Below are 22,837 nucleotides of genomic sequence, written 5' to 3'. Positions count from 1 at the left end.
ATCTTTGATATTGAAGGAGGGAAGTATGGTATATACCCACCCACTTTATGGTTATCGTGATTAGGAGAAGAGGATCTTTTCACTATCAGAAGGGACGTATCACTCTTTAAAAGCGCCAGTGGAGGGGACTCTCTATTCTGTCTTTTTTTGCTATCTATCCATGGTGTCAGGGTCACCATTCCCAGATTGAACCCACCACAAGGCTGCTTTAAGCGCACCTGTTTCAGTAACTTTCATTTGTTTAAATGCCTAAAGCTGCCTAGTGGTGGCACTGGCCCTGGCAGTTGGTTTCAAAAAAGATACAATAAGGTGTTATTTGCGCTCAAAGATAGCAGCTTTCTTTATGTTTGGTACAATTGTAATGGTTTAATAAAAGTGCTTGAATATAATGGACAAGTTATGTAAAAAAAAATATGGATAGCGCTTAAATGACAGACAGGGCTACCAAGGTCTCCAAACTAGTGCCGAATATCTGTACCACAGCTCGGACCCGCAAACCCAAATACCCGTAAAGGGCTGTAAACATTATTTTTACCTTTTACTTTTGAGCGGCAAAGCACATATTTTTATCCATATTTTTTTACATAACATGTCCATTATATTCAAGCGCTTTTATTAAACCATTAAAACTGGCCCTGGCAGTGGCAAACGCAGGATTTCTAAAAGGGGGGTTTCCAAATGCAGTCCACAATCTCACACTTGGAAAACCACTCAGGCAAGTTCAGGAGTCTGGGAGAGACAGTGGACATTAATATGATCATTAGTCTTTTTATACACTGAATGCTGTATGGAAAGCAGTATTAATATCTAACACTATAAATTGTCTTTAGTATAAGCTGTATCAAGCATTTAAATAATATAAATAAGTGGTCAGGATAAGGCTAAATATACAATTAATATATATACAAACATAATAGAATAATTACTACACTTTTCAAGCCCACATCCACCCACCTCATGGCAAGGCTCCTGTCTCTTCTACCTGGGAGCTACTTTCTGGTCCCGTGCACTGATTGAGGACTCTCACACAGCAAACTTGGTAAAATAAGCTGCTACAACTGGGCAAGTGCAGCAGCTCTGGTCTGTCCATTACACTGCATGTGGTGACAGTTTTAGTAATAGCATTAAATACCATTGCAATTGTCATACTTTGAGACACTTGCCAAGATGAGGGGGCTTTCCAGGCAACCTGAACCCCCTCTACTGTGTTTGCCTATGTAGTATGCAGAAGCAGTGGTTATAGCCATGCTCTTAGTAACAAAAATATTACGGTATAATTTGTTCAATTATGTTTTTGTACAGATTTCTCCAAGGGATCTTACCGCTATGCACCAATGGTGGCTTTTTCCGTCTCTCACACATATGGGATGACATCTCCTGGACCAATAAGATTCAACAATCTATATGTAAATTATGGATCTTCATATGCACCCTCCACTGGAAAGTTTCACGTGCCATATCTTGGAGTGTATATCTTTAAATTTACTGTAGAATCGTATAGTCACCGGATATCTGGCTATTTCGTGGTTGATGGGGTTGATAAGTTTGCATTTCAATCTGAAAATATAAACAGCAGCATGTACAGTGATAGGATGGTGACTGGAGATGCATTATTAGAATTAAACTATGGGCAAGAAGTCTGGCTCAGATTAACAGCAGGTACCATTCCAGCACAGTACCCACCTGTCACAACATTTAGTGGCTACTTACTGTACCGCACATAATGTTTATTTCCTAACTTCTGCACCAGGCATTCAGTCCTCTAAGCAAGCTAAGGGGGCATTCAATTAGATAGACTAAACCTCGCAACTTTAAAGACAGCATAAAAAACATAAAAATTGAGTCACGTACATAGGGGATATAAAAAACCACATTGAATTTGCAGTTTATGTACTGTACCTGAGTACCGATTTTTTTCTATGCAGGAAAAAGGCTATTTTAATTGGTGTGGAATTTTTTCCAACAATTAAGCAGATGGTTTGAACACCCCTGTAACGGTGCAGGCTTTAGTGATATCCAATCTTTACCATCACATGTATTCAAACATTGATATCACTGCAAGATGGACTGTTGTACACACTGGCTAATATAACAGCTGGTCGATCAGCCAGTTTGTACCAGCAATATGTGAACGATGTTGTTGATATTGCATTGATATATTGGTGCATCAATCCGCCAAAACCCTGTACACTCGCTGCAAAAGCCGGTAGTGATTGACAGCACAACTTGTCGGTTCAGTTATATTTTTAGACATACACGCAACACTATTTACCTTGTGCAAATCCTACAACTATGCACCTTCAAGTTTATGTATAATAGCACAGAGTAGGATAAACAGAATAGAAACAATAAATAAATATAATATATATAAAAAAAAAATAATTCTCATTGGTATGCTTTACAAGAATTGCACTTAGCTTGAACAGCAAATTATATCGCTTGCAGAAACATGCATCACGCTAGGAAAGTAACGTGAATCACTGTAAAATAATAACTATATACTGAGAGACCGAGAGAGTAAATGCCATGCAAGATTTCTCACAATTTATTTTTATTTGTTTATGAAGCACAACCAGCTACAGTAATTGTCTACAGTACCTTCTTTCTGTGCCAAAAATGTGTCTATACTGTATGTGTTCTTAATGAAATAAATAAGCAAAGAAAGACTCATTGTTAAATGTTTGCCATTGTACAAATTCTGTTGAAGCCAGAGTTTAAATTAACAATCAGATTAGCTTTAGGCCCCTCCCCTACTGCACACAAACTTAAACTCCTCCTAGGTGAAAAAAGATGTAGGCACCGGGATGGGTACCTCAGTACTTGGCACTCCTGCAGCCGGTCCCACTCGTCTTCCCTTGTTCACGGTCGGGAGTCTTCTCTTATATAGGATGGCTGCACAAACCAGAGGACACACTTTCTTGATCGATATTTTATTCTAAGCCGGCAACGAGGGATGCCAGCTTTTGCTTTAGCACCTTGAACGGAATAAGCACCGTATAGCAGAATATAACAATGTCAGAATACGGACAATATATGCACTACAAACAAGACATTACTCTATGACAGTAATAGTAATTATTCAATGTTATCATCAACACAAAGTAGTTAAGCTTCTCAAACGCTACTTATCACAACATACATATCAAGAGATATTAGTCCCGCACCACCTATACCTATGTACCCGGGTACTATCGTCAACTAAGACCGGTCAGTCCTCAATGAGAGCCTATGCATAGGGTTTAATTATGTCTATGGGGCTCTGTACTTTCCTCATCTGGCCACCGGGTGGCAATGTTGCTCCAGCAACCTGTTTCTCTGATTCAGAAGGTAAAGTGGTAAAGTACCTGTGGCACGGTGCCAGCTCCGGCTGGGCGTGGGTAGATCTTCACCGGTCGCAGTGTACCCCGACGGGATTGCTAGTGTGGGCGCCAAGCGTTGCCACACTCCGCTACACTGCGCCCCGGCTGCTGGTGGACCCTCTGTCTGGGCTGCAATTATCGCTGGGCTGTGCAATTCTGCCTGCTGCACTCTTTTCTCCCTCTAATACGGCATGGGCACCCAGTGGGGGTTCACTGGTGGCCTGGTGCGGCTCTCAAGGGCCTCTGCTGATGGCCTGGCTGTTTGTGGCTTGGCCTACTGACGGCCTGGGCATTCACGGGGCCTCCGCTGGTCAGGCCTGGTCTGTGGGTGAGGGGCTTGGCCCACCGGTGGCCTGTGATGCTTGAGGGGACTTGGTGCTGGTGGGACCTGGGGCGGCTGGTGACCTCACTCACTCTCTTACCCGCTCCCCGGTCGTCCAGCAGTCAGTGGGGGTCAGCGTCACTCTCCTTCCTCTTCTTGGGCGGTGACGTCGCTCCTGCCCGCGGTCCTTGGCTCCCGGCGTCTCTGTCTCGCCCCGCTTCTCCGGATCGGTGACGTCACACCTGCGCCGCGTCCTCCGCTCCCGGCTTCTCCGCTCAGCAGGGAGTCCCGCCTGGCGACTTCTCTCCGTGTGGGGCCTCGCTATTCGCCCACCACCCGCTGCGTCGCTTCTCCACTGCTCTCCCACGCCGGGACTCACGGGAGAGCTGCCTCCTGGCACTTCCTCTCTGCAGCCCGAGCCTCCTCTTCCTCTATCCCTCCAATCAGGGGTCCCCCTGGCTTGTCAGTCACCGGCTGCTGGCCAGCCGGGTTAACCCCCTATCTCCTGGGGCTTACATCCGCCCCTACTTTTTCGTGGTCGTGTCCTCACGCCACACTACCGAAGCCGTAAACCCGAACTTGTTCAGAGTCCTGAATAATTACAATGTCTTTCGCCGTTGAACTACTTCCATACGAAGGGCAACCTATATATACACATATTTTGCATAACACTAGAACAGCATTACAGATAACAGTAGGACACATTTATGTACAGGGTGGATAGTTCCCTGGGACTTGGGAATTAACTATTGGGACCATGCTGGTAGGGCACCCACAGCACAGTTGAGTCTCGTCTGGTATTCCGCTTCCGTGGCTTTTGACCACTGCCCTCGGTTTCTTGGTGACCATGTAGGGCTCGGTCTCCCAGGTACGGCGGACTTCATGCTGTGAACGTCTGTTAACCATAGAGGTGAGGTGATTCCGTTCCTCTTCAGCGACCGGCTTCTCTCCTTTATTGGCGGGGACCAGGTTGACTCCTGAAAGTAGATGCCGGGAGACTGGCCTGAGAGAAATCGGTGCCTCCATTTGCCTACTTTGACGCCGATGGGCACGCCTGCGGAAAGGACGTCTGTCGAGACCCGGCCATGGTCTTCTCGCTGGCAGCCCCCCTGGCCCAGTCACGTCCACCGCTTTGGCACCCTTTTCCTCCTCCACCACATCGAACTCCACCGTCTCACCTTCTCTGAGATTGTACGAAAGTCTCCGCGAATGGCTCTTCCTTAGGGCCGTCCGATGTACAAAAACGTCATCCTTGGTGTCGCTTCGGTTGATGAAACCATATCCCCTTCGGACGTTAAACCACTTGACCGTCCCTTGGGTACGTGGGGCCGGCACTCTCTCGCCCACTTGGCTCCCTTGGACACAGATTATATGCTGTTGGGTGATTTCCCCCGCCTGGTCTTGGTTACTAGGTTCCTGCTTTAACGCTGCAATCAGCTCCTCAGGGCAATTTCTTAATATGTTCATGCCCAGGATGATGGGGGCGACTCTTCCTTCCCCACAGGTGATCACTAAATACCCCTGCCTGGGTAAACGGGTTCGTCCAATCTGCAAATTGGCTTCCCAGTACCCGTTGCAGATGACCTCGCGGCCATTGGCAGCGACCACCGTCACTTGCGTGGGGGGCTGTCTAAGCGGGACTTGTCTTCCCCAATACTTTTGGAGAGTGGGTAACTGGATCATGGAGACCTGTGACCCGGTGTCGATCGTGGCCACTGCCTCTATTCCATTGATCACCACTGGGATCCTCGGGCATTGTCCTACATATTGGGCCCACCATTCCTCCGGGTCTGAGTCTACTCCCGGTGTTCTCCCCGAGGTTCGGCCCTCTCCCTCGGGGCATTGGAGTTTAAATGGTCGGACGAGGGGCAGCTTCTCTCGACGTGCCCGGCCTCCTGACAGTGTCGACAGATGGGACGGCCTTGATGGTCGAATTGGTCTGAGGCTTGCCTCCCATATTCCCGGGGCGGGTCCCATCGCCTCCGGTTTGACGGATGCCTTTCGGCCCTCCATCTGGCTTCTTCGTTGCCCGACGTGGTTTGTCGCGCCAGCTGGCGGATGTCCCGCTGCATAGCTGCCATCCCGAGGGCCAGGTCTTCTACCTGACGTTGGAGGGCCTGATCTGGGTCGTCCGCTAGTGGTTGGCCACCCTGATTGGGCCAATCCTTTGGCCGTGCAACTTGTTCGGAGCTCGTAGCTATGGGACCTCGAGCCCCTGTCATCTCCGGGTATTCTATTTCGGGGTTGGTGTGATTCCCCATGGTTCGGATCGCAGTATTCTTGAAGTCGGCGAAGGGCTTCCCTGGCATCTGCATCTTTAGGATCCTCAGCTGGGTTTTAATGTTAGGGTCTGCCGCTCCCTCTACGAACTGGAGAGTGAGGGCCTCGTCGCCGTTACGCACCTCATCCTTGTCAGCCGCTTGGATGAGCTTCAGGGTCTTCTGTAGGTTTAGGGCGAAATCGCGGAGGGTTTCGCCAGGTAATTGTTTTCGACCATAGAGCTGCATCTTCAACTCCGGGAGGGTGGTAGTCTCGAAGATCGTGGCCAGCCGAGTCAAGATCTGGTCGGTGTCCTTCTTTTGGCCATCGTCCCACGATTCGACCTCGCTGAGGGCAGAGCCTGTGAGTTGACCGATTAAGATTTGTACCCTCTGCTCTTCGCTTGGGGCGTAAAGCTGGGCCGTTGACTTCATCTGGTTTTTGAATGCCGTGAACGTGGCGCCCTTGCTGGCGTCCCCACTGTTGGTCAGCATCCATGGGGCCCCGAAGTAGTAGGGTAGTGTGACGGGAGCATGAGCTGCCGCCGCTGGGGCAGGTAATACCACTGGGGCCACCACCTGTTGGTCAGCGTTGGGGGCTACAGGGGGTGCCTGCCCACCCCCGTCCTGTGGTGCTTCCATCCTAGGTTTAGATTATACTCCGACTTGACCGTAATCCTGTTCGTGACGCCACGAAAGATGTAGGCACCGGGATGGGTACCTCAGTACTTGGCACTCCTGCAGCCGGTCCCACTCGTCTTCCCTTGTTCACGGTCGGGAGTCTTCTCTTATATAGGATGGCTGCACAAACCAGAGGACACACTTTCTTGATCGATATTTTATTCTAAGCCGGCAACGAGGGATGCCAGCTTTTGCTTTAGCACCTTGAACGGAATAAGCACCGTATAGCAGAATATAACAATGTCAGAATACGGACAATATATGCACTACAAACAAGACATTACTCTATGACAGTAATAGTAATTATTCAATGTTATCATCAACACAAAGTAGTTAAGCTTCTCAAACGCTACTTATCACAACATACATATCAAGAGATATTAGTCCCGCACCACCTATACCTATGTACCCGGGTACTATCGTCAACTAAGACCGGTCAGTCCTCAATGAGAGCCTATGCATAGGGTTTAATTATGTCTATGGGGCTCTGTACTTTCCTCATCTGGCCACCGGGTGGCAATGTTGCTCCAGCAACCTGTTTCTCTGATTCAGAAGGTAAAGTGGTAAAGTACCTGTGGCACGGTGCCAGCTCCGGCTGGGCGTGGGTAGATCTTCACCGGTCGCAGTGTACCCCGACGGGATTGCTAGTGTGGGCGCCAAGCGTTGCCACACTCCGCTACACTGCGCCCCGGCTGCTGATGGACCCTCTGTCTGGGCTGCAATTATCGCTGGGCTGTGCAATTCTGCCTGCTGCACTCTTTTCTCCCTCTAATACGGCATGGGCACCCAGTGGGGGTTCACTGGTGGCCTGGTGCGGCTCTCAAGGGCCTCTGCTGATGGCCTGGCTGTTTGTGGCTTGGCCTACTGACGGCCTGGGCATTCACGGGGCCTCCGCTGGTCAGGCCTGGTCTGTGGGTGAGGGGCTTGGCCCACCGGTGGCCTGTGATGCTTGAGGGGACTTGGTGCTGGTGGGACCTGGGGCGGCTGGTGACCTCACTGACTCTCTTACCCGCTCCCCGGTCGTCCAGCAGTCAGTGGGGGTCAGCGTCACTCTCCTTCCTCTTCTTGGGCGGTGACGTCGCTCCTGCCCGCGGTCCTTGGCTCCCGGCGTCTCTGTCTCGCCCCGCTTCTCCGGATCGGTGACGTCACACCTGCGCCGCGTCCTCCGCTCCCGGCTTCTCCGCTCAGCAGGGAGTCCCGCCTGGCAACTTCTCTCCGTGTGGGGCCTCGCTATTCGCCCACCACCCGCTGCGTCGCTTCTCCACTGCTCTCCCACGCCGGGACTCACGTGAGAGCTGCCTCCTGGCACTTCCTCTCTGCAGCCCGAGCCTCCTCTTCCTCTATCCCTCCAATCAGGGGTCCCCCTGGCTTGTCAGTCACCGGCTGCTGGCCAGCCGGGTTAACCCCCTATCTCCTGGGGCTTACATCAGAAGTCCAAACCACTTCCCTGTGCCGTACAAATAAAATGCAAATGCCTCCTGCACGTATCTATAATCCGATTGCTGTATCTTCAGATAACCATTGCAACCAGTCAGCCAAAGCTTATGGGACTTATACATATATTCTTTTTTGTGGCAATTTACCGATCCCTTGACCATAGCACCAAGGGATAGAGGATAGTAAAAATGCTTAAAAACAGGGATCTGGATTATTTTCACATGCTAAAAATCCCTTTTCCCCCATGAAATGCAGATCATCGTTGCCCACCTATTGGTGCATCTGGTCGGCAACACAGACCCTGGGTCTCACATGCCTATAAAACAGGGTGGATTTGTATACAAAGGACCAGTTGCTGCCTCCCAATCACTGCAGCTTTGCAATCTGAGCGACATTGCAGGAACCATTCTACACATGGATAAAAAAAGCTCTTTTGCATGTACAGATCCCCAACACTTGGATTTGGTAGAATGCTGATACTACAAAGTCATTAAAACACATTTTGTAATGTATTCAGGCAGTTGCATAGGGTCATGTTAGCACAAACACTGCATAAAATTATAAATTTATTATTATGTTTCCTTCAGTCCATATTACTTATCCTATATAACAAAATGATAACACTGCTTCCCACCTGTATAGGGGATTCAAGTGCTGTGCACGCCAGTAGCTACAAGATGGCACCTGACAGAGCAATGCACCTGACAGAGCAATGCTTCATTTGGAGGCACACAGCGACCTGCACTGACATTACTGTTATGTTGTTCTGTCTTTTTGACAGGCTGGGGACCAGTATTTTTTTATATATTGATTAAGTCATAGCTCCCAACATGACCCTCTACAGGAGGGACACACTGCTCTGTTTCAGGACTTTCCTCTTAATGTATGATGTTCATCACCTGTTTTAAACTGGTTAGTTGATAAGAAAAGTGTTTCACCACAGGTGATGGCAATCATACATAAAGAAGAAAGACCAGAAACAGAGCATTGTGTCCCTCCTGGAGAGGGTCATGTTGGGAGGTATGATTAAGTTGCTTAAGTTTGTGTACAGTATGCAACTCAATAGGCACATTGTGGACATCATTCAGCGTAAAAATACAGGGAAATATCACAATTTGCTACCAATACAAAGTTACTGTAGTTACAAACATGTGATGTGATCAAGTCTGCATAGGTCCCGCTGCAAACATCCGGAGCCAGGGCCGCATTAAGCGTAGGAGTGACCCAGACACTTAAGACTTAAGGGCACAGGGGAAAGAGGGTACAGTATATACTGTAATAAATTGTTCATGACCCATTCCAGGGTGGAGAAAATACTCTCTACCTGGACTTCCCTCTTGATATATAAATGGTGTCACTTGTGTTGAACGATTTAATTGATAAGAAAGGTGTTTCACCACAGGTCCAGGAGGACAGCATTCTGTACACCCTAGATCAGGTGTAGCCAACTCCAGTCCTCGAGAGCTACCAACAGTTAACGTTTTCCATGTCTCCTCACAGAATCCACCTGTGGATCTTTTAAAATGTCATTCAATAATGAGTGCACCTATGTACCTGTGAGGTGAGCTGGAAAATGTGAACGGTTGGCAGCTCTCGAGGACTGGAGTTGGCTACCCCTGCCCTAGATCATGTTGGGAGTTATGGATTGTGTATATTAAATGTAAACCAATGGTGTATATGAGATTTAATAATGCCTGGGTTTTTGTTATATCTCCACCTAATTGAGAGACAATTATTTTATAAAGTTTTCTTGTAGGGATAAAAAGAAAACTTAATCTTAAAATACACATAGCAAAATAAAATCTATAATTTATCTGGTCACATCATGCATACCTCTCCATGAAGGACACAATGCTCTGTTCCTGGACTTCCCTCTTAAAGTACAGTATGATTACCATCATGTGTTGAAACAAATTTCTTATCAATTAACCTGTTCAACACAGATGAGGGTAATCATACATTAAGAGGAAAGGCCAGGAACAGAGAATTGTGTCTGGAGAGGGTCATGTTGGGAGGTATGTACATCCAAAAACAGCAGATGCCTCTGTACAACGTTCACACTGGGACAGGACCTAGGAGGATTGTGTGTATGTATGTGTGTGTGTGTGTGTGTGTGTTTAGACTTGAGTGCATTGTATAATGTCATGCTCGCATTCTAGCTGCCTGGTGCTGCTACTGCACAAGAGGGAAAGCTAATGATGCCAGTGTGCTCTGGCCCGAGATTCCCAGGAAGGAGACGTGGCTTCACTGTGAGTACAAAGATGGGCAAAAAAAAAAGTGCAAATTCATACACTTTACAGTAAATGCGAGGACGGTGCACATTATACTGAGGGGGGGCGGCGAAAAGAAGCCCATAGGCTTCTATAGGATATCGCCACCCAAAGGTGGCGATACCCTACTATGCGGTATCGGGGCTGCCGGGTTTTCATAAATAGGAAAATGCGGTAAAACAGGGTTTTTACCGCATTTTCAGCTTAATGCATCTCGCACTAACTCTTCCACATCTTAATATATTTCTTCAGCTTTCAGTAATATGCAGAACTTATGTACAGTAAGAAAGTGCTTCTGTTATTTAATTGATTTTGCTTATTGAGTATATAGTACATACTATGAGTGAGATTTAATAGGATGAGAGATTCAGAAAGTAAGAGATTTGGTAAGCAATCTCCAGTTTTTTTAAAGCGGCAATCATTTACACTGCAAAACCAGTTTGGTTTTGCAGTGTAAATGATTGCCGCTTTAAAAAAACCCTGGAGATTTCTTATCAAATCTCTCACTTTCTGAATCTCTCATCCTATTACATTTCACCCTGAGTGTTTCTTAGTATTAGAGATCTGGCAGTAGGTGGTGCTATTTGCAGCCTTTCTAAAGATACTGTATTTGGTTGAAAAACTAAACCATCAAACAATGAATGTAATACAGCTTATAGTGAATGTCAGAGGACTGACTGCAATGCCCAGTGATTGCTGTTACATTGCTTTGTACATTCCTAACAAAGACCAAGGGATGGAAATCATTTTCAAACGACAGTAACTGGCATTTTTCTTGCAATAACAGTTTCAAATTGATGTCAGACTTTCTCGCACATCCAGAAAATGAATACAGCTTTTAACATATAGGGTGACATTCTATGCTATGCGCTAAATGCGCATGTTTAATTCGCACACTATATCGCCGCAAATCGCATTTTTCTAACTCGCACTTTTCAGTGAAAATTCGATTATTTAATGTGATGCGCATTTGAGGCTGAAAAGTGCGAAGAGTTGCGATTTGCGGCGAAGTGGTGCGATTTTTAGTCACAAAAAAGTGCGATTTTTAGTAACAAAAACGCGCCATTTCTTCCGCTGGTCATGTGCGAGTTTTGGACCAACCGGAGTGCGATTTACAAACCTGTCTCCGCATCACTAAGAACCCCCAAACCTATTGGCCCACCTATGTCCCCTCCATTATGCATCACACCCCCTATATAAAGTGCCATTGGCGCCATTTCACTCTTTGATAGGAAGTAAGGAGCATGGAGAGGAGCAGTGGAAGCGTGAGTTCAGGAAGAGGTGTTGGTGGCAGAGTTAGGAGTGACAGAGGGAGCAGTGGCAGAGTGAAGACTGGCAGAGGAAGCAGTGGCAGAGGAAGCAGTGGCAGAGGAAGCAGTGGCAGAGGGAGCAGTGGCAGAGGGAGCAGTGGCAGAGGGAGCAGTGGCAGCAGCCAGACAAGTGGGAGAGGCAGCAGTGTGGCAGGCAGCATGGCCACAGCAAGGCCAGCCTCAGCTCAGACCCTGGCCGTCCAGCCCCAGCAGGAGGAGGTGGAGGATCCGCTGGCATCCCCATCCTACAGCCAAGCCCTAGACCATACCCCACACCAGCTGCAGGAGGGCCACATGTCAGAGGTGGAGGAAGATGCTGGTGAGGAGGAGGAAGACACTGGCATGGAGGAGGAGGAGGGCGACATGGCTGGGGCAGAAAATGAGGAGGAGGAGGTGGTAGCTGGTCGCACCAAAAGTGGCCGCATGGTCAGGTTTTCCTATGAGGAAAATGTGGCACTTGTGAGGGCTATCATGCCAGTGTTCGAGAGGCTGCTTGGCAAAAGCAATTACAAGACCACTGCCCAGCGCAAGCGCGCTATATGGAAGGACATCACCCAGGCGGTGAACGCTGTGAGTAATCACAAGCGCCTGGTGCGCAATGTGAAGAAGCGCTTCAACGATATAAAACGCCAGTTGAAGCATAAAATGGCCCTGGAGATGGAGGAGGCCACCAGGACTGGAGGAGGAAGCCCCACCACTGTCACCTACAATGCTTATGAGGTGAAGCTGAAGCGCATCATCCCACCTGAGGTCCTGCCTGGGATGCATGTGGCGGATTCCGACAGGCCACAAACGCCACCGCGAGCTGGTAAGTGTGACCCCATCACATACATGCCAATGTATACTGGGGCAGATGTATCATAGCAGACCAATGCCCTCCTAGCTATGCAGGCCCAAATACAGCAGCAGCAGGAAGGCAATGTGGGAGGTGGCACTACCCCAACCCTCAGCAGTGTCTCCAGCACCCCAATAAGTGTCTCCCCCACTTCCCCACCCCGTCGTAGTGTGAGGACCCGTGGTGGGCTTAGTGCCAGCTCTAAAAGTGGTGTAGGGCTGCCTGATGCTGGCCGAAGGTAGCTGCTACATCAGTGTTTATACATATTAATATGCCAAATATCTTTGTACATGGCCCCACAGTTTGTATTTTGCACATGTAAAACTGCAGAATGGTTTACAGCAAAAAAAGTAAAAGTTACTAACCGCATAACATTGTGTTTGTGTCTTTTTCTCAAGATAAATGAATGTGTGAAATATAACATATTGGAATGGTATATGACTATGGGATTGCAGTAAAGTAGTGTGCTATAACTCATTGCCTGGCAAAGGTTGTGGATGTACATTTTCCAGCAGGCTCTGACACTCATGGTTTAGACTGTAATGGTTGTAGTGTGTCTGCGCATGCTGGCACATGTAGTTCCACAACACCAGTGAGCCATGTTTCACTGCAAACTTCATTCTTACATGTACCAAGAGTACTTAGAAGGTAGATATCAGCAAGGGATAGGTCAGCACCACCATGTGCATCTGTTGTGGACTGGTGTTAGGTTCAATATGGGTGGAAACAGATGGTATTGGTCAATAATTTGTTAAAGAGTACACTTCCACTTCCAACACTGGTAAATTTTGGAGTACAGTCCACATGTGCTTACCAGAAAAGTTATGCCTGCTGATGTATGTCTGCAACAACTTCTTTATAGCAAGTAACAGTAGAGTAAAATGATTTGACAAAGTGGCCTGTGATACCACCAAGGCCCATGAGGTCACAGACTGAGTGGAGGCTGTGGACAAATAGTAGAGGCCACACATTAATTAGTGCTGGACAGACACTACATAGTTGCCACCCACAAAATGGGCCCAAGCATCTCTCACCTGCTCATATAACTCCGACAGGGTAATGGGGTTCAGCGTAACCATCCCCACAACCTGTTGGTCCGACAGGTAGTCCAGGTACAGGTGAGCAACATACATACGTGGGGTACCCAGTAGTGGGGGGGCTACCAGCATCTTTTGCCCACCTTCCTCCCTCCTGCGTTGGTCCTCCAATTGGGACCCATCACAGATAACCAAGTTTAAAATAGTCATACAAATCTACATTATTTAAACCCTCACAGGTGTCCTTACTAATGTTGGGGTAAATGTAGGGGTGTTTGGGAGTGTTAATGAAGGCACCTGTGTTGAAAATAAACATGTGTGCACTTGACCAAAATGAGTTGTGTGCAAATGCGCCAAACAGAACCAGGTCTGAAAAAAGTGCGATAAATAGACACCTAAAAAGTGCGATTTGCAAATGCGCATAGCATTAAATAAGCGGTTTGTATAGTTTTGCATTGAAAAACATCTGGATGCGATAAAAGTGAGAATTAATCTCGCACTTTTGTTCCGCATACCTTTACGCACAAAATATGCGATTTCTGTCCCTTAACGCATCACGTTAAATTGGCGATTTCACTGAAAAATGCGATATCGCCATTTTGTGGTCTAAATAACGCCAAAAACAGAAAATCGCATAGCATAGAATGTCACCCATAGGATCATTTATTAAGAGGACAAAATGCACTAGCTTTAATTAGGACCTTCTAAATGTTTGGACACTTTTTGGGAGACAAGTAGAGAATGCTGCCAAGCCGTGCTGATTGTAATTTACACACTTGGGGTCAAATGTAATAGGGTGAGAGTTTCAGAAAATGAGAGATTTTGGGAGAGTTTTCCCATTTTTTTTTAAAGTGGCAATCATTGATAATGCAAAACCAGGTTGATTTTGCCATGTAATTTATTACTGCTTTAAAAAACATGGGAAAACTCTCCCAAAATCTCTCACTTTCTGAAACTCTCACCCTATTACATTTGGCCCAGAGTGGCCAGACAGCATTGTCTACTTGCCCTCCAGTCTGCATTCAGTGAATGGTTGTCAGCATGTTGATTGGTGGATGGCTGGGGCTATCCACCAATCAGAGTGCCTACAGCCATTCACTGTATGGAAGCATGTGAAGAGATGGAACAGGACTGCAGTAGGGGTACGTTATGATTTTTTATTTTACATTATATGGATGTGTGTATAGGGGCCCCTGTGCATTGCTTTAACAAGGAGCCCCAGGGGCCTACATTACATCACAAGGGCCTACATTACTGTGATTTTATTAGCAAGCAGGTGGATTTGTGATCCAAGGGGGTAAAGTTTGGGCTTAGGTTTACAGAACTTTTTGGGTTAACTGGGAAACTAATTCATTACACTTTGCAGGTTTTTTTAACATGGAGCTGATGCTGAAACGTATGTCTATTAGCAGTCCATATGTTATATGCATGTGCCAGAACCAAGCATATGTATCCACAAGCCGTACACAGTCAAAAACCATACTTGCCTACCCTCCTGAAGTGGCTGTGAGGTTCACAAATATTGGGTCTGCATCCCGTTCTACCAGAAAGGTGGGCAAATCCCCCACAATGCCTGCAGTCTGCCATCATCCAGGGGACCAGATGATGTGATTCATGCTGAGTTATGTCATTGTGGCCCCACCCCCTGCTGCGCAATGCCTGTAATAATGGTGTAATCATGATTGATGTAAATGCAGCATGGTAATGATGATGTCAAAGCAATGGCCATGCCACCAACACCGCCTAATACAATGAGCCCTGCTCATACCCCCTATTGCCTCACGCCCGCCTGCCCACCCCCTGCTGTTATACACAACAGCATACCTCCCAACTTTGCCGGAGTAGGAGACGGGACACTGTTGATGTGCGCCGTAGATGCGGCAACATTTTTTGGGGGGCGTGGCCTAATTCCGGGGTGTGGTCTATACTCGGAGCTCTTCCACGAGGCCACGCCCCCATTTTGATGCTATGGGGGCATGACCCAGAGGCTCTGTGAGCCTCTAGCCATGCCCCCAGCCCCCTGGCTGCGGGAATAGATGCTGTGCGCATGCACACAGCGTTTATTCCCCGCTGTTTAGCAACCGACAGGGGGGACTCCCAACAGCCCCCCCTCACCGCGGGACACTGCCGGCCGCGGGAGGGACAGCGGGACAGGCCCTGGTAATCGGGACTGTCCCTCTAAAATCGGGACTGTTGGGAGGTATGCAGCAGCGTAAATAAAAGTTCTGCTCCAGCTGCCCAAAAAGTTTCTGACATTCTGCCTCCTTCTCACAAATTATAGAGGGAGATGTTTCAAAAGCTTGGAGAGAGATAAAGATCAGATATTCTGCCAGTCACTCAATTTCTGTCATTGCACAGGCTGGGTATAAAAGAATCTGAATGCACACTTGCCTACCTGACCCTCTCCTTGCGGGAGAAAATGCTCTGTTTCTGGACTTCCCTGGTAATGTATAATTGCCATCACCTGTGGGGAGCTAGGTAAAGGTGTTTCACCACAGGTGATGGCAATCATACATTACCAGGGAAGTCCAGGAGCAGAGCATTTTCTCCCACATGGAGAGGGTCAGGTAGGCAAGTATGTCTGAATGTCTTTTTCTCTTTATCTTCCTCCACTTTATCTCTCTCCATGTTTTGATACAACTCCCCCATAGGGTAGTGACACTTGTTCTTTTTATTACTCTGCAGGTGAAACTAATGCACACTGAATTTACAACAAAGACAAGTTACAATACTGGTAATGAAGTTATACATACCTCCCAACATGACCCTTTCAAGGAGGGACACAATGTTCTGCTCCTGGACTTCCCTCTTAATTTTGATTGCCGTCACCTGTTGAGAAACACTTTTCTTATTAGTTATCCTGTCAAAAACAGGTGATGGCAATTATACATTAAGAGGAAAGTCCAGCAGCAGCAGGGGCTGGCTGGCAACTTTTAGCCTGGGGGGCAAGTCCAGAGCACTGGCCCACAAGTAAGAGCGCATTGTTAAATGGAGGTTTTTCATTTAAAAAATATGGATTCATTAAAAAAAGATTAGGCCTGGAGTTGATTATACCATAGATACTTTATTATAACTTTTACGTATCAAAATAATGAAAAAAAAGGTGCCTCCAAAAAGGATGGAGGATATATATATTTGCAAAAATTAAAGATGGCACTCCAGAGGGACTGAGGTGAAAAAAACATTATAGTTTGTGCATAAAGAAATGCACCAACGTTTCGGGGCTGGCACACCCCGTTTTCAAGGCAAAAAAAACAAGGTGGAGTGAAAACGTTGGCGCATTTCTTTATGCACAAACTATAAAGCTTTTTTCACTTCAGTCCCTCTGGAGTGCCATCTTTCATTTTTGCAGGTGTTTATCTATGTGAAAGGCACTGATCGCTATATCCTGAAGGAGAGTGCTGGACAGAACAAACAAACATATATATATATATATATATATATATATATATAAGTCCAGGTGTACCAGACGGTACACGGGCGGCACTCAATGGATTTTTATAGAAAGCAATAAAAAACTGCAGACCACTCCACAGTTTAGGTGCGACGTTTCGATAATTTAATATTGTTTTCAAGGACATTGTCCTTGAAAACGATATTAAATTATCGAAACGTCGCACCTAAACTGTGGAGTGGTCTGCAGTTTTTTATTGCTTTCTATAAAAATCCATTGAGTGCCGCCCGTGTACCGTCTGGTACACCTGGACTTATACATTTCATGTGGATGGCACCTTGGTCGTTGTGTGCATGTTAAAGTGGAGTGCCGGACCCCTGTTGTTCATTATATATATATATATATATATATATATATATATATATATATATATACATATATACATACACACAGTATAAATAAATAAAAGCAAAGTCAACACTAAAATGTTTTGGCTACTGTATACCTGTGTACAGCAGCTGAGTTTGTGTTAAAGGGGCTGGTGCACTCTGGAGTCAGGCTATAATTTTATTTTATTTTTTTTAACTTAATACAAATGTAAAAAAAGAAAACATGCTGCATATAAAAGTTCCAAATATGCAGACCTTTACACATATGAGAAAGGCCACATGGAGAGAGATGTAAATATGAAGAGAGAGGGGGGATGTGGATGGAACATGGAGAGAGGGGGCATGGAGAGAGTGATGGGAGGAGAGAGAGAGAGAGGGGAGGGAGACAGAGAGAGAGGGGACAGAAGGGGAGAGAGGGAGAGTGGGGGGGGAGAAGGGGAGAGAGGTAGGGAGACAGAGTATACCATTAGAATGTGAAGTGCCCAGGAAGAGGCAGGTCATCTCTCTCATATCATATAGCCCGTGAGTGGTGGTGGGAAATAGGAAAGGATAGATTATGAGGAGGGGGCGGATGAAGCATGGTGTGTGGAGGAGAGGAGCCCACTTGCCTGGCAGTACTTGAAGTTCTCAGGAGACTCCTCTCCGCTGCGCGCTACACCTCCCCCCTACAGTGAGTCAGCCCACTTCCTGAATCCTCACACGCTGTCGGGCAGAGTCGGCATCATGATGTCACCTCTGCACTGAGGACATGTCCTCAGTGCAGGGGAGCGGCGTCCATGTTTCTGTAGCGGCGGCCAGCGCCGCTGACAAGAGGAGGACAATGCGTCCTCAGGGCAGTGTGGGCGGCGGCCATGTTTCTGTAGCGGCGGCCAGCGCCGCTGACAAGAGGAGGACAATGCGTCCTCAGGGCAGTGTGGGCGGCGGCCATGTTTCTGTAGCGGCGGCCTGCGCCGCTGACAAGAGGAGGACAATGCGTCCTCAGGGCAGTGTGGGCGGCGGCCATGTTCCTGTAGCCGCGGCCAGTGCTGCTGCGGCTGACAGGAGAAGGTGCCGGTGGATGATGTATGGGTGGATCATCACCAGGCGGCCCGCAGCAGCAACTGGTACAGTGGCCCGGGGGGCACATGGCACCCTGCCCCCCGGCCCAGCCCGCCCCTGAGCAGCAGAGTAGTTTGTCCCTCCTGGCATGGGTCATGTTGGGAGGTATGGTAATATGCTATTTATTAAAGAAACCTGGATATTATGGATTCTTCCCTTATACAACGTACCAAAGATTAAACATTGGGTATCATGTTTTCATGTTTGCCTCTGTAGAGTATGTCTGCTACATTGGCTATATGTTGTACATCTAATTACAATGTAATTACAGCTCAGCAGTTTCTGTAATAATAAAGCCCTTAAAATGCAATTTCTTCTGTTTTTTACCTGATTTGAACCAGACTCTCCCGCTGTGTGTAAATTCTTCAGTTCTCTTCTACTTAATTAAGCAATCATTGGAGTCAATCCCAACTAATGCACAAATCATTCTGTGTGCAATTTTGCAAATAGTAATGCATGCAATAAGTAAATGCAAGGCTAATGAAAGAAAAACACTCATTAAATGGTTTGGTCAGGCCATGAATAGAGAGTTCAAATAATAACATCCATAGTATAAGCATCTGCTAATACAGTTAAAAAATTAAGTAAAAAAACTTAAACTGATAAGACTACTATACATAAACTATAAATATTGTATAAATAAATAAAATATATAAGTAATGCTGGACATAAACGAACCATTGATAACGTTAACTAAAACACATTTAGAAAGTGAAACGTGCATTTAAGAATATAGAATATTGCTATATGTATATATATATATATATATATATATATATATATATGTCATAACTTCCAATATATATATATATATATATATATATATATATATATATATGCCATGATCTTCTCCAGGAGGGACACAATGCTCTGCTCCTGGGCTGTCTTCTTAACCCCTTCCCGACACAGCCTGTTTTTGCCTTCCTGACAGAGGCCTTTTTTTCAAATCTGACAGGTATCACTTAAGTGGGGATAACTTTTTTTTGCTTTTACTTATCCCAGTGATTTTGAGATTGTTTTCCCGTGACACATTGTACTTTAAATTAGTGGTAAATTTTGGTCGATACAGTTTTTTTTTTTTTGGTGAAAAATACCAAAATGTCGTAAACAAAAAATGGAACATTTTGCTATTTGCAAAATGTAAAATTTTCTGCTTGTGAGACAAATAATCATACCACTCAAAATAACATAAACCATATCTAAACTTTATTATAACATCATTATTTCAACCTCCTTTAATTTTTTTGGACACTAGGGGGCAGCAGAGTCTAAATTTTACACATCACACAGTTTAACGCTGCTTTTGGCTGTTCACGTTTGAACAGCCAATCGCAGCGATCGCCCATGACGGGGGGCATCGCTGCCCCCCCTGGGCAATGAGGGAGGATGTCTGCTGTCAGGGACAGCAGACATCGTCCCTCTGTCACCGCGTCTGTAGACGCGGTGACAATTCAAAGGCATGACGTACATTTATGCCATGTGTCGGGAAGTACATCCCGACCATGACGTAAATGTACGTCAAATGTCGGGAAGGGGTTAATGCATGATTGCCATCACCTGTGGTGAGCTAGGTAATTTATAAGAAAGGTGTTTCACCACAGGTGATGGCATGAACATAAAAGTCCATGAACAGAGCATTCTGTCCCTCCTGGAGAGGGTCATGTTGGCAGGTACAGTATGATATATATATATATATATATATATATATATATAATGTATATATTTAGCAACATGTGTCAATCATTCTGGGGGGGGTGTGTATAACGTTGGGCAGGGTCACACATGAAACTCCACCCCCCTGCCCTGCGTTATACACGCAGCCCACACATAATACACACATGTGGCTAAAATATATATGGTTCTTGTGTAGCCATGCCAACGTGGATAGTTCATACCACGTTAACATGGAGTTGATTTTAGATAGCGTGGCGAGTGTAGCGAGCCACCGAGCCTGCAGCGTGGGCGAGCGAAGCAAGCCCCGCAAGGGGACTCAGACGCACGGCGCCATGCTGGAACCGTGAAACTACACAAGTACCATATATTTTGCCCCCTGCCCAGCTGCACAATACCCACCGCTATACCTATCTTCACACCAAACTCCTCCGCCGCCCACATATTAAAAGATCACCCTGGCCGGGACCTGCGCTCCCGGAAGTCTTGCGTTATTCGTGCAGGGCTGACAGGTTAAAGGCACCAGACTCCCACTCTCGCAGGAACTGCCACGCCAGCACGCTCCGCATGGTGCTGAGAAGTGCGGCCGATCCCTGCTACCTCCTCTTGCCGCGACCGCAAACCTCCCACTCCCCTCACATCCGCAAAGGCGCCTACTACCTGCGAGTGTGCCCGACACTATCACTGACTATCCGGCTGGCCTGTGGTGCACGCAGACACCGGCAGAAGCGCTGCAGACGGCGTGGGACAGATGGGTCGCTGGCGGAGTGGACTCACAAGGAAGGTGCCTATCCACCCACACTGCACAGAAGAGACACATAACACACCCAGAGGAGACAGCTGTGCTGCTCTGTGACTCTGAGGACACAGACAGGCTGTCTGTGCCCTCGGAGTTACAGAGCAGCTCATGCCAGGTACAATAACTCCCCCTGTGTGTGTGATGAGCATGATTCCCCATGTCACCTGCTGCTGCTGAGTTGTAGCATGTAAGCGGAATTGCACCTTCTCATAGGCATATGGCTGCATCTACTGACCTACTGCTGTGACAGCCCACACACCTAGCTCTGCACTGTTTTCTCTGTTATCGCACGCAGTACACCCACATTCACACGCCCCTTGCCCACCCGCAGTACCCTCGCAACCACCCCTCACCCACCACACCCACAGCACCACTGCAACGGGAACTCCACTACCTGCAGCACACCCGCCCCTCACACACCCACAGCACCCCTGGACACCATTCCCCACCTGTGGCAACCCCGCACCCCCCACTCCCCCACCCACGGCACCCACACTTGGCACCCCGCAATGAACCTCCTCAACCCGCAGTACCCCCGCACCCATCGAGACCAACACAGCACCCGCCCATCACCCACCTGCAGTACCCAATCACCCATTTCTCCCCCACCACACCACAATCAGTCCCGTGCCCCCGCAACTGCCCCTCACTCAAAAGTTGCACCCCCTCACCCCACACCACCCACACAGGGCATCCTCGCACCTGCAACGCTACAACCCACAGTATCCTGGCACCCACCACTCCTCCACCCACACCACCCCCAATCAACCTCCCCACTCACGGCACCACCGTACCCGCCACCACCAGCACCCACACATACACCTGTGAAAACTCCACACCTGCCCCTCCCCCACCCATGGCACACCAGCCTCTCTCCCCATCCACAGCACGGCCAGACCCGTCCTCAAACCATATTTCACCCAATAAAGGCCTTCACAGGTTAAAGGTTCAAAAATGCAGTAAACCACAGAAAAAAAAATTTCCTGCATTTTTGCCACATTTTTCCCAGTTTTATTTAAAAAGAAAAACTTCCACCTACTCTCCAACACAAGCTTTTGCTGAGTTTGAGGAGTTCAACTAAGACCCTGCCAACAATTGCATTTCATCCACTCTTAAAAGTACCATGCAAAACAGGGTCACCTTCTTTGAACATTGGACATATACCTCCAATAAAGTCAGCGGTACTTGCTACAGTGGTTCTGTTCAATAGATCTACTAGAGCTTCACAATGTTCAACTTTCAGCGCATCCCCATTCAGTTGCCATCCAGAGCCTGCTGCCCTACTCTACCAGACTCAATTACTGTGCTGCAAGTCTTCACCAGTAGTTACAGTTCAATGCAGTCACCAACTCCTTGGAACACTCTTTATCACTGCTACCATACAGGACCTCTTTACATTCTCTGCAGGCAGAAGGTAAAGATAAGACAGTGAAGGAGTGAAATGAGAATAGGCAAGATATAGGCTGACATTTAATAGGATACGATTTTTAGTAACATTTTGAAATCGCACCTTATCGCACTTTTTAAAATCGCATTTTTTGCCGCAAATTCACATATTTAATGAGGTGCGTTTTCCGGGCAAAAAAGTTTGATTAAGAGTGATAAGGTGCGATTTTTAGTCATGAAAATGTGCAATTTTTAGGCATGAAAATGTGCAAATTTGAGGAAATGTGCGAATTTGTGTTTAAAAAAAATGGTGTGAGGTCCCCCCCTCTGAGCATAACCAGCCCCGGGCTCATTAAACCAGACCTGGTTCCAAAAATATGGGGGACAAAAAGCGTAGGGGTCCCCATATTTCTGAAACCAGCCCCAGACTCTTGGAACGGTCCTGGTTCCAAAAATAAAGGGGACAAAAAATCTGGGGGTCCCCCGTATTTTGAAAAAAGCCCGTGGTGTCATGCCACAGCTGGGGGACACTTTTTACATAAGGTCCCCCAGCCTTGGATGGGGTTCCTGGAGGAGTGGGAACCCCCTCAA

The 22,837-nt window shown here is 47.1% G+C and overlaps 1 protein-coding gene across 3 annotated transcripts in view; it reads left to right on the top strand.

The window, feature by feature from the left end:
* The window catches only part of MMRN1 (multimerin 1), an 89,657-nt gene extending 86,979 nt beyond the window's left edge, over window positions 1–2,678 (top strand). For all 3 annotated transcript variants that reach the window (XM_083179108.1, XM_083179107.1, XM_083179109.1), the window contains exon 8: window positions 1,303–2,678. In XM_083179108.1, coding sequence (XP_083035234.1) covers window positions 1,303–1,724 — 422 coding nt within the window. In that variant the 3' untranslated portion in view covers window positions 1,725–2,678. The remainder of the gene's footprint in view (window positions 1–1,302) is intronic.
* Window positions 2,679–22,837: the final 20,159 nt, after the last annotated feature.

This window comes from Crinia signifera, chromosome 1, assembly GCF_055691185.1.
Source record: "Crinia signifera chromosome 1, ASM5569118v1, whole genome shotgun sequence".
In the NCBI taxonomy this organism is placed as follows: Eukaryota; Metazoa; Chordata; class Amphibia; order Anura; family Myobatrachidae; genus Crinia; species Crinia signifera.
The sequence above is the reverse complement of the archived record's forward strand: the minus strand, read 5'-3'. Positions and strand labels throughout refer to the sequence as shown.